At 37.4% G+C, this 11,657-nt stretch overlaps 1 protein-coding gene across 3 annotated transcripts; it reads left to right on the plus strand.

The window, feature by feature from the left end:
• The first annotated feature begins 3,463 nt into the window (after nt 1-3,463).
• LOC306896674 (tubby-related protein 1) lies at nt 3,464-10,373 on the plus strand. Of its 3 annotated transcripts, none has more exons than XM_079460865.1 (14): nt 3,464-3,620; nt 3,829-4,103; nt 6,185-6,308; nt 6,549-6,647; nt 6,889-7,032; nt 7,133-7,243; nt 7,330-7,533; nt 7,615-7,697; nt 8,090-8,257; nt 8,745-8,860; nt 8,930-9,038; nt 9,127-9,225; nt 9,304-9,475; nt 9,564-10,373. In XM_079460865.1, exons 2-14 carry the CDS (start codon nt 4,089-4,091, stop codon nt 9,695-9,697), a joined length of 1,578 nt encoding a protein of 525 aa, XP_079316991.1. In that variant the 5' UTR covers nt 3,464-3,620; nt 3,829-4,088; the 3' UTR covers nt 9,698-10,373. The 3 variants fall into 3 exon arrangements, with proteins under 3 accessions (XP_079316991.1, XP_079316993.1, XP_079316992.1); XM_079460867.1 differs by having other exon boundaries at nt 8,748-8,860; XM_079460866.1 differs by lacking the exon at nt 3,464-3,620 and having other exon boundaries at nt 4,015-4,103; nt 6,175-6,308.
• The last annotated feature ends 1,284 nt before the right edge of the window (nt 10,374-11,657 follow it).

Consider the following 11,657-nt stretch of genomic DNA (forward strand, 5'->3'; position numbering starts at 1 on the left):
TCGACAACCAAAGGAAAAGATCCCAGATCATAGAAAATATGCACAAGATAATGTTAGAGACTTCTGAATGAAAGGTTTTAGTCTGTGTTTTGAGGTTCATCCCAGCTACAACACCGCTTCTCTTGTTCCTCTTCAACACAGTTTCTCATCTTTAGCTGTCCTGTGTTATCGCCTGTGTTCATCTGTTCCACATTTACACTCCTTTGACAGTAACGTATGAGATGGCAAACTAATCCTCACCTGAGGAATCGAAAGAAACGCTTGAAATAGTCACTAACGCTGCGGGTACCTTTTCTTTCAACTAAATAATTTTTCTCTGTCAATTCAAGAGAGCAAAAAGCAGAAGATAAAGAGAGAAAGTTTGTGTGACCTTCAGCAGAGTCACCCTGACACGTCTGAGACGTGATGGAGAACACGAGACACAGAGGTATGATGTTGTCTGATTCAGGCATTGTCACAGGCAGCAGTGAGCGTGACGTCAGTCAGACCCCTCGCTTTCCTCCTTTTGTTATTTCTTGATGTGTCCCACTGTACTGTCTGCACCATCACATGTGTACAGCACCACACCTGACCGTGTCCATCCGATGACAAGTGTTGAGAAATCACAGATTGAAATAAAACGAGTGAACAGAGAGGAAGAACTTTTTGAACGAGCGTCCGCTGGCAAAGATTCAAGAAGAGATTGAAGACACGCCGACTGACTCCTAGACATCTCATGTGCGTCTCAGATGTTTCTCCTGAGAAGAATGTGTCTGTCTGAATTTCTCAAACCCAGCATCTCTGACACGTGTGTATGTGTGTTTTGAAGCTTGTTAGTGTGTCTTGTCTGATACAAAACATGTCATCTTCAGGTGAACATAAGGTCATGCATGTTCGAAAAAATATAACAGTTAGTTAAAGTGGAAACACTTTACATGAAGGTATCCTTTATAAAGCTTTTATAAATGTGTTCATTAATGATTAATAAGTCATGTACAAATACATTAAGAGGCAGTTATAACTGCATGAATAAAAAGAGTGATTTTAACGAAATACCTACCAAATAGTGCGCCATGTTTAACTCGTGTGTTATAAATGCGTAATAAATGTATTTATTCATCATTTATTTGACTGAAAAGCAGATTGATTATTATCTTGATGTTGTTTGTAGGCTGTCAGACTGGACACTGAAGGGTGTTGTGTTGTTTTTCTTATACCTGCTCACTATTTGCCAGGTCAATAGAATCAATAGAATCCCTTTTTATTCATGCAGTTATAACTGCTTTATAATGCATTTGTAAATGACTTATTAATCATTAATGAACACATAAATGCTTCATAAAGGATACCTTCATGTAAAGTGTTACCGTAAATGTTAAGACCAAATGTAAATCTTTGGTGGATTTTTTTTTATTTTCTGTGCTTTTTCTCAGAGATTGTGTTAACACGCGGCACTGGATCAGGTTTGGTTATCTCAAAGCAGTGCTGTGACGTGCTTTCAACCAATAAGTGTCTGTCTTGTGTCAAAAATAATCTTGATGTTCATTCTCTCCTTTGCTTACTCCTGGTTTAATCCTCTATAGTAGCATTGCCTTGTTAACTAACCGTATCGTTTAGCGTGTTGACAAAATGTTTATATTACTCTCCGACTTGTGAGTCGCTTTGGATAAAAGTGTCTGCCAAATGAAGAAATGTAAATGTCATTGGAGGGTCATGTCAGGGCATTGAGGGGTCTCTTGGGTCGTAAGGAGTAAACAACATCTCAGTGACCGTTTCGCTGCACTTCTTATCAGATACTCAGCTGTCTGAGACATGATAACCTCACCGCTCGCCCAGGTGACATATGCGAGCACAGTTTGAGATACTGATGAGATCATTGATCTTATTTTACTGTATGTCTTTGTTTAATAGTGGACTGCTTTCATTCCTCTATAATGACTCACACAACAGTTACAGAATCTAATCCTGACCCACAGTCACATGCTGTACTACATGTCAAAGGTCAACATGAACTCTCTATGATGGTCAGCAGGTCGAATTTACATTGCTATAGCGCCACCTGGTGTCACAATAGAGATTCACAGGAGTAAAACAATACCAACGTTTCTTACATTTATTAGCTTTAAATGTTATAAACAGTAGCAGAATGATTTAACAATTCATTCGATGTAATATTTGCACACAAAAAACAACTTTGACACTTTCTACAATTTGCGTGGAGTTTATAATAACAGCATTTAAATATTTGACTCTTATCCTTATATTTTACTTTTATTCACTTTTAGATACATAGATTCATTTGATTGGATAAATGCTAGTGGTCTTGGACAAAAATAGGAAAGAAAGAGAAATGAATTTGTCTTTTTTATTTTTAAATGTGTGCTGCTCTGTCTGTCCTGTAGATGGCGCAATATAATGAGTTTAATCTCGATTAATGAACATTAAATAAAGTCTCATGTTATTTACATGCCGTGATACGGTGACAATATTAATGCTGTGTAAGTATTCAGCCCTTATTGTATCTGGTTAGAAATATTTAGTGGATGTTGTTTTGTTTTGTTTTGTGGCCTTTTTAAGTCACTATCAAAACATCAATAATACCTTGCAGATGATGTTAAACACAATCAACAGAACTTCAGCAAGACTTTCTTAACTTTGCTATGTCGTGCGATTATAAAACGTACCATACTAATGTTGAATGTGTTTTGTTTTTTTGTTTGAGATGACTTTGATGTTTTAAACGTTTCATCACGACGGATTGCTCTTCTGTTCAATTTAAGCCAGATTTCTGTATTTTTTGTAGAGTTGTGTTTACCTGTGCCGCTGTAAATGTCTTCAATTGTTAAGGGTGTTTTTAGACCATTGTTGTTGTCACGATCTGTGAGGGGAGAACCCAAATGCAGGCAGCCTCAGGGGTGAAGGGGTTAACAAGGACTTTAATAATAAAACAGGAACAAGACAGGAACAAAACAGAGTACACAATAAACTGAGGACTAACACTTGACAAGAACTTTGACTACAAAAATCACCTAGACTAACAGAACACTCACACTGACTAGACTATAATAATAGTCACTGTTTCTCTCCACATAAAACACGTGTGTCTGACATGATTCTGCCCCTAGACCAGAAAATCAAGACAAGAGCAGGCAGAATCATGACAGTTGTTTGGTTATTTGGATGTTTTTGTAGTTAAGTAACTGCACTTCTGTACTTGAGTTGTATAATCTGAGATTTATATTCCTGTATCCTGAATCCTTGTTGACATCAACATGTGGGATGAGTTACACATCACAGTTTTGTTCTGAAAAGAAGAATTGATCATGTTTCAATGATATGAATGCTACTTATGTTTGTGATATAGTTTACTAGAGTTCGCTGGTGTTTATTAATGACCTGCTGTTCCACAAACTACAAGCCAACAGTGTTAAACCAATAGCAGGAGAAAGCCCTTTGCACACCGGCTGTAATCCAGACGGTTTTTAAACCTGCGTGACTGACAGATACTCCGGCCTAAATCCCTTCAAGATCTGTGCCGTATAATAGTGCTCTTATTAGTGGCGTCTCTTAAGGTAAACATCATCATCGTGATTTACTGACACATCTAATGCTGTGCTTTAGATTAAGCATCACTCAAACAGGTGAGACATTTATTTGTAATAATGTTGATCTATTGTAAATATATTGGTATTTATATTCATATTAATATCCTTCATATGAAGAGAGAGAGAGAGAGAGAGATGACTTGATTTGTCAACACGCGTGATATTCAGGGTGGATCTGTGTCACATGCAGATCTGACAGTGATGTGTTCTCATGTGTTGACATGACGATGATGTTACTTTACAGGCAGCGATATCACTGAAAGTTTGATCCTTCGATGAAACACGACAGAGATCTCTCTGGAGCTATAAGAGAGCAGCCGATGAGCAGTAAGATGTTGGTCTGGGATGAGTGCCAGGGAGGTTCTTCACATCCGGGTCGACGTGTTCAGTTGACAGATGGGTCAGTGTGAAATCCTCTTAAGAACTTTCTGCTGATGGAGGTTCATTCAGGAGCTCCTGGCCATCACTACTGTACGGCTTCTCTCGTACTCTCACATAAACAACATGTCTGCAGAAAAAGTGAGTGTTTTTTTTACATTTCATTAGTTGATCTGAATCACGATGGTGTTCTACTGTGTGTTTTAATGAATGATTTTGAAGTCCTGAATCTTGAATTCACTGACCTGCTTGATTCTGTTAAATGAAGGACGATATGAGAATTTGTATGAATTTATTTGCATATGTTCGTCCCATTATATTATATTGTTAGTGGGTGAATCTCTCCTGCTCATATGGATCAGTGAGATATAGTGACATCACGTCAGGCTTTACAGGAAAGTTCAGTCGAAATATTTACGTGTATATTACTTTTTTTAGTTTATTTATTTGTTTGAATCATGTCCGTGTGGTTGAATAAGTGTGCTAGGGATTTTCTAAGGTTATGTACCTATTTATAGCTCTGCTGACTTAAGTGGATGACACACACACACACACACACACTACGTGTTTTCAACGTAATGGCTTAAAACCATAGTTTGATTTATAAGCGCTTTTTTCACAAATGGATCAAAAAATGTTGCCACAAGGTCAAAAATGAATTTTCTTCATGTATTTCTTGTAACATTTACTGCACCAGAACCACACACAAACATTCAGACTCCATAAGCAGGGCATCACTTTTCTCTTTTTATACTGGAAACTGAGTATTTCTGCAACATGTTATTATATATGTTCATTCTGGAGCTGTGTGCTTCAATAAAGACCCTTTAACATCCACAGAACCTTTCTGTTGTTTGTAGTGGAAAAATGTTTTTCTGACTATAGAGTTGAGTAAGAAAGAGATAGTACTTCTAAAGAGAAAGTAGGGAATAATAAAGATGAATCTGTTATAGCAGTTATCTTTTTGAGATAGTGATGTAGATGTATATTTTGTGTGATGATGTAATGGGTTTTGATAACGGCTGCACTGCACAACACAAGCACATTGCATAATTGATTATACATCACTGCGTACAGTCGTATTGTATCAATAAACATTCAAAATATTTGTTTTAACATAATGTATAATACACTAAATGTACAGGGACGGACTGTGAGTTTGCCTTCTTCACTACACGGTCATCATCATTACAACTCAATCACAGACAGTACATTTTGTCTTCTTTCATTTGATTGGCTGTGTCTGCGTGGTCTCCGTAATCTGATTGGCTGTAAATCTTTATTTAGTTTGATTGGTCAATGTTTTGACATTGACGAGCACTTGTTACCGCTGCTGCATTAAACCACTGGGACTTTGGGACACCTGTTATATTTTGCTCCTGCAGGGCAAAACTGTATATAATCTTAAATACATCGACAAAATAAACAGGTAGAATGATTTTACAATGCCCTGTTAGATAGTCCCACCAGTTTAATATAAACACATTTACAGCGTAAATACCCCGTCAGATTATCCTACCAGCATAAAATAAAAATGTTATTAATGAATTCATTTACATCGCAATACCCTTATTAATACCCATTATTAAATAAACATGTAGAATGATTAAAAACTAAAATACACATTTGGATTCCCGTAGCAGTTTAAGATAAGCAGGTAGGATGATTTTATACAGCACAAAAATGACGTAACATTGATGTGCGCAGGCCTGGTGGGATAATCTGACAGGTAGGTTGACATTTCGGGACACTTGTTCACATTTGCCAGCGGCCCCCCCGGCTGCTCCAGATCCAGTCCGCCGCTGTGTACAGATGTTGTTGAATGAAGATCTATTTCACATGTCGAATATAAATATATCAGTTTTATTTCTCATGTCTGTACAGGTTTATATAGCTTAACCAAGAGTCTCTCATCATCAATCCGAACTCCTTTTACTAAAATGAAGTGTATGTAAACAATAGGATGTGTGAGATACAACCTCATGCGAAAATGAAGGATCTTTTTGTATAATGTAAAGATGCAAAGTCAAATTAAAATATGTTGCTTTTTGTTGCTGCCACGTGCGTGTTTACTGGTGAGTTTTCAAACTTTTTCTCATTTTGGTGTACATTTTTAAATCCTAATTTTCTATTGAAGTGAGTTAGCTCCATTAATCTTAAATGTATCAATTCGGCTTCTCAAATAATGAAAGACGGTTATTTTACACATCAGAACATTACAGAAGCCCAAGAAGAAGAAGCCTGAGTCTTCTCCAGCAGAGTCTAACGGAAATGAAGCCAAACCCAAAAAGACCAAAACCAAGAAGAGTAGAGATCTGTCGTCTGAGAACAGTCCTGTCACTCAAAGTATGTGTTTTATATCATCAGACGTCTGTCTGTCTGCGTCTGTCTGTGTCAAGTCATGTCAAGTCAACTTTATTTTTATATAGGGCTTATTACCATATTAATTTTTACAAAGCAGCTGTACAAGAAATATGTCTGTCTGTCTGCGTCTGTCTGTCTCTGTTTGTCTGTGCCTGTGTTCTGTCTGTCTGTCTGTGTGTGTTTATAATTGTCATGATTTACATTTACTGAACTCTCTTACAGATGGAGAGAAAGTGATGAAGAAGAAATTACAAAAAGAGAAAGAATCACCAGGGAAAGAGTCCAACAAGAAACCTAAAAGTGCCACAAAGAAGAAGAAGAGTGAGTCTCATCGTGTACATGATCTCACTTCATTAAATCATTTCAATGTCAATTCCTCACTAGATAACAATGTTGAGATCTCGCCACACAGAGGTCGCTGTCATTATAGAGGAAAACATCTGATAGCAGTTCATCTCCATTTGAGGAATATTTGTGGAACATATGCAACACTCATCACATCTGATTCACAAAATCACTCCAATGATAATGATAGAAATAATGTGTTATTGTTGGACAGCAGGTTCTACAGACGATGATGATGATGAAGAGGAAGATGAAGTGATGCAGAAAAAGATAAAGAAAAAGTCTTCAAAGGAAAATGCTGATGGGAAAGAAAAAGAGAAAGGAAAAGAAAAGGAAAAAGACAAGAAGATCAAATCTAAAGGTGACAGACTGGATTATTGTGACTCGTGATTTAGCCATTTCTCTCAACTGATAACTGAATGACATGGATTTGACCTGAATCATGTTTTGAAAACATGCAGATGTCAAAGAGGACACAGACTCTAAAAGCAAATCTAAAGCAAAGAAGAAAGAGCCGGCCTCCATGTTTCAGATAAACGGAGACAAGCCAGACACCAAGAGTAAGAAGAAAGGTGAGACGAGATGTTTTTCATTCACACTTATGCCACACATGTACGGGTGTGTTATCTGTGCTGTGTTTGATGATGTGATGTGACAGCGGTTAAATCTGAGAATGAAGATGAGAGCGAGTCCGAAACCAAACCCACCAAAACAAAGAAGAAGACCAGCGGCTCCAATGCAGCGTCCATGTTTCAGACCACAGTAGAGAAAGAGAAAGACAAAGACAAAGACAAAGACAAAGACAAAGACAAAGACAAAGACAAAGACAAAGACAAAGACAAAAAGACAAAAAAGACTAAAGGTCAGTCCTCATCTACAGATGTGTGCAGTTGAAGTTGTGTGTGTATAATATGATTGTTGTGTGTTGTGTGTTTGTCTTCAGGTCCCGCTAAAGAGGAAAGTGACGATACAGATTCAGAAGTGACACAAAAGAAGAAAAAGGGCAAAGGAAAAAAGACCAAGAAGGTGAGATCAGGACATTCAACTCACTCAATACAAAAGCTAAATTATGTGATCTTAGAAAACTCATTTTTTATCTATGTTTCTTATCAATATTATCATCTCGTCTGTCTGTATATCTGTCCCCTGAGCAAATTATCATTACTGTTTTGTTTTAGTAGATCATTTTCAAATAATAGTTTGTTGTGAAACATATTTTATTTCAAACCGTGAAAGTCAATGGGCCTGATGTATAAATGTTGATGAATTGAAATACACGTTTTAAAATTTTTGAGTACATTTCTGGATTTATATAAAAATGAGCATAAATAAAAAACTTTACAGATGAACGTTTAATGCATGAAGCCCAATATTCCCTAATAAACGTGTTTCTTCTAACCTGATTTATTCCTGTGAAGGAGGAGAGAGCCCCATCTCCTCCCGTGGAGTTTGATAATCTGGAGGAGTTTGTACTTCAGCCGGCACCACAGGGTGTCACGGTAAAGTGTAGAATGACCCGTGACAAGAGAGGAATGGACCGAGGCCTTTATCCAACATATTACCTGCACCTGGACAATGATAAGAAAGTATGACATCTATTGTGTTTATACAGTGACACCAAAAACACCAAAGTGTATATTTCGATGGTTTTCATTCTATAGTTTGTATAAAGGGGATGATAAATTGTCTTGGGGATATTTTGCCGTTTTCAAGCTCAGTCCTGATACTGTAGATGTGTGATGGTTTTAAAGGGATACTTCACCCCAAAATGAAGATTCTGTCTTGCTGTCTTAGATTCTTCAAAATATCTTCTTTTGTGTTCAACAGAACCAATAAAATGATCAAGTCTTTTTTTGTACTATGGGAGTCAATGGGTGTTGAGATCTGTTTGGTTACAAACATTCTTCCAAATATCTTTCTCTGTGTTCATCAGAACAAAGACATTTAAACTGGTTTGGAACAACTCGAAGGAGAGGATATGATGACAGAATTTTCATTTTTGGGTTTTGAGTATCACTTTAATGCTTCTAGCCCACTGACTGAAATCATTTATTTTCTGTTATTTCTCTCAAGCAGGTGTTTTTGTTAGCGGGAAGAAAGCGAAAGAAAAGCACAACCTCAAACTATCTGATCTCTATAGACCCCACTGATCTGTCCAGAGGAGGAGAAAACTTCATAGGGAAGCTGAGGTAGATCAAATGTCTTTGTGTATTCATGTGTTTGACTGATGCTTTAATGACATTGTGTTTGTTTTTAAGGTCCAATCTAATGGGAACTAAATTCACAGTGTTTGATAACGCTCTTCATCCGGACAGAGCTCTTCCAGACATGTCCAACGCACGTCAAGAGTTAGCAGCCATCATCTACGTAAGAAGAAAAAAACATTCACAGTTTTGACATTCGAAGCATTTTTGGGATATAACCCAAGTGATATGTCATGGTGATGTGGTTCTAGGAAACAAATGTTTTGGGCATGAAAGGTCCGAGGAGAATGATTATCGTTATTCCAGGCATGACTGAAGATGGCGAGCGGGTACCTATACGACCACGAAGTGTAAGTAAAACAGACATTTTCTACGATTACTGATCTCTGTAGAAGAGGACAGACCTGCAATGTATTTCGTCCTGTCAGGATAACGACGGCCTCCTTGCGAAACATCAGAACAGAAACATGGAGAATCTGATCGAGCTGCGCAATAAGACGCCGGTGTGGAACGAAGAGACGGCGTCACACGTCTTAAACTTCAACGGCAGAGTCACGCAAGCATCCATCAAAAACTTCCAGATTGTCCATAACAAAGACCGTAAGTCAGAATGTTTGGAATAAAACCCTCTGGTGTGTTACGTGAGCGTACAGTAGATCATGTAATGTTTTGATGTGTGATATTTCAGAGGATTACATCGTGATGCAGTTTGGCAGAGTGGCAGATGATGCTTTTACTCTGGACTACAGATATCCTCTGTGTGCCGTCCAGGCCTTCGCCATCGCTCTCTCCAGCTTCGATGGCAAAATTGCCTGCGAGTAACAGCATCCATGCTGGGAAACGCTTTCACTCAGCACCTGCTATACATTGATACCCATACATCTATAAATATAAAGCCCTTTTATATGTTTTAAAATGGGTGTGGTGGACAGAAGAAGTTGAGATGGTTTGATTTGTGATGCGACCCCTGGTGGTGAGGAGGTCTCATTACACGCAAATGAGAGCTCACACTTCACAAAGGTTTAAGATTTACCCTTTTAATCCGAAATTGTGAGGATTTTATGTTTAGATACAGTGTCATGCAGGCTTATATATTTGAGTATATTTTGTTTCACATTAACATGTAAGAAAGCATTGTAATATTGTTAAAATAATAGAAAACTATTGTCATGCAGCTGATTTTTGTCTTGTTTATTGTATGTGTTTGAATGTAAAGGTGTATATCAGAGAGAGCTATAAAGTGTGTCATTACACATGCGGATTTGAGATTAAAATAATATCATTGATATAACAAGAATGATTGACACATCAGCGTACAGAAGATACTCAAACCTCAAAAGACTTGAAGATATTCTCTACGTGTCATTACAGAATAATTCATTGTGAAGTTGGGTTCTGTTGCGATCTTCTCAAGTGTTTGTTCATCATTTGATGTCTTGATTTGTTTTGCCTTTTATATGTCATTGGAATAAATATGTAGGCTATATTGTTCACAATCACCTCTGACTGGTCTGAAAGGTTTTGGTTGGACTGTAACGTGACAGCCGTGTGTACTGATATCCACCATGACAAAAAATATCTTGAATTACACACAGATTACAGGAAACTGTTTTTCCTTAAAGGGGTTTTTCCTGTGCCTTTAGTGTGTTATAAGTTGCCCATGCATGTATTAGACATGTAACATTGTCTATAATAATTGTCTAAAAAATAAATCTGTGTGTTTCAGAGAGGCTGAGCAAAGAGGAGATACAGACATGCACAGTGTGTGAAAAACACAGCGTTATTCAACCTTAAAATGTGTAAACACATTGAATAACATCTAAAACAAAACATAATATTCATTTTAGCTGTGTCATACGACTCCTTTAAAACATTATTTTGTCACACTGATGTCAAGTCCTCAAAGCCAATTAAGTAAATGACCAAATATGACTAATGCTGAGAAAGTGCAGCTCTGTTGTTCCAGCAAAACTGGATAAACCTATTTCAGCTACAACATTTCTGCTGCAGATTTTTCTCAAAATCTCTTAATACAAACACTGTGGATGTTGGAATGAATGAATGAATCTCTATGATACCAGTGCTAACAGTAAACTTAAGCCCAGCATCTCTTTTGGAACCTTCAGCCTCAGGCCAGACGAGGGATGATCTGTCACAACCTGCTCGGTTGGTTGTCCAAACATGTAGGTCTAAGAAAGTTAAACGTGTGGTGTTGCTCTGATAGACAGAACTATACTCTCATCTCGCTCTTTATAAAGAAAGAGTTTAGAAACACTTTACACTTTAATCTAGATGTGTCTCAAATCTTTTCTTTTCTATGTGACCTACAGACGGAGCTCTACAGATATAGAGCAGCACGCACAGAAGTTCAGAGAATGAGTATTATAATCTTAGGCTTGCTTCCAGAGCATTACATCATTAACTTTGACTGTTTGCCTCTCTTGAGATGGTGGTGGTGGTGATAGTGAAGAGGTTTCACACTCATCGCTCAGGAATGTTGACGGATTCTTTTAGAATTCCAGGACGATGAGGATGGTGATGAAGATGACCTTGTAAGGGTAGCAGAGTTTATAATGCAAACTGTAATTACAAATGGTTTTAAACGCTGTAATAAACTATTTGAATATCTTTACTGAATAAACAAAGCGTGACAGGGTGACGACATTTACATTCTACACAAAGATAATCACTGATGATCAAATATAACAGTTTTGAATGATTTGGGATCTTTTGAATCGCAACACACGTGTTCTAAAATGTGAAAGATAGGCTAAAAGGAAAA

Source organism: Barbatula barbatula (assembly GCF_947034865.1).
Source record: "Barbatula barbatula genome assembly, chromosome: 7".
NCBI lineage: Eukaryota > Metazoa > Chordata > Actinopteri > Cypriniformes > Nemacheilidae > Barbatula > Barbatula barbatula.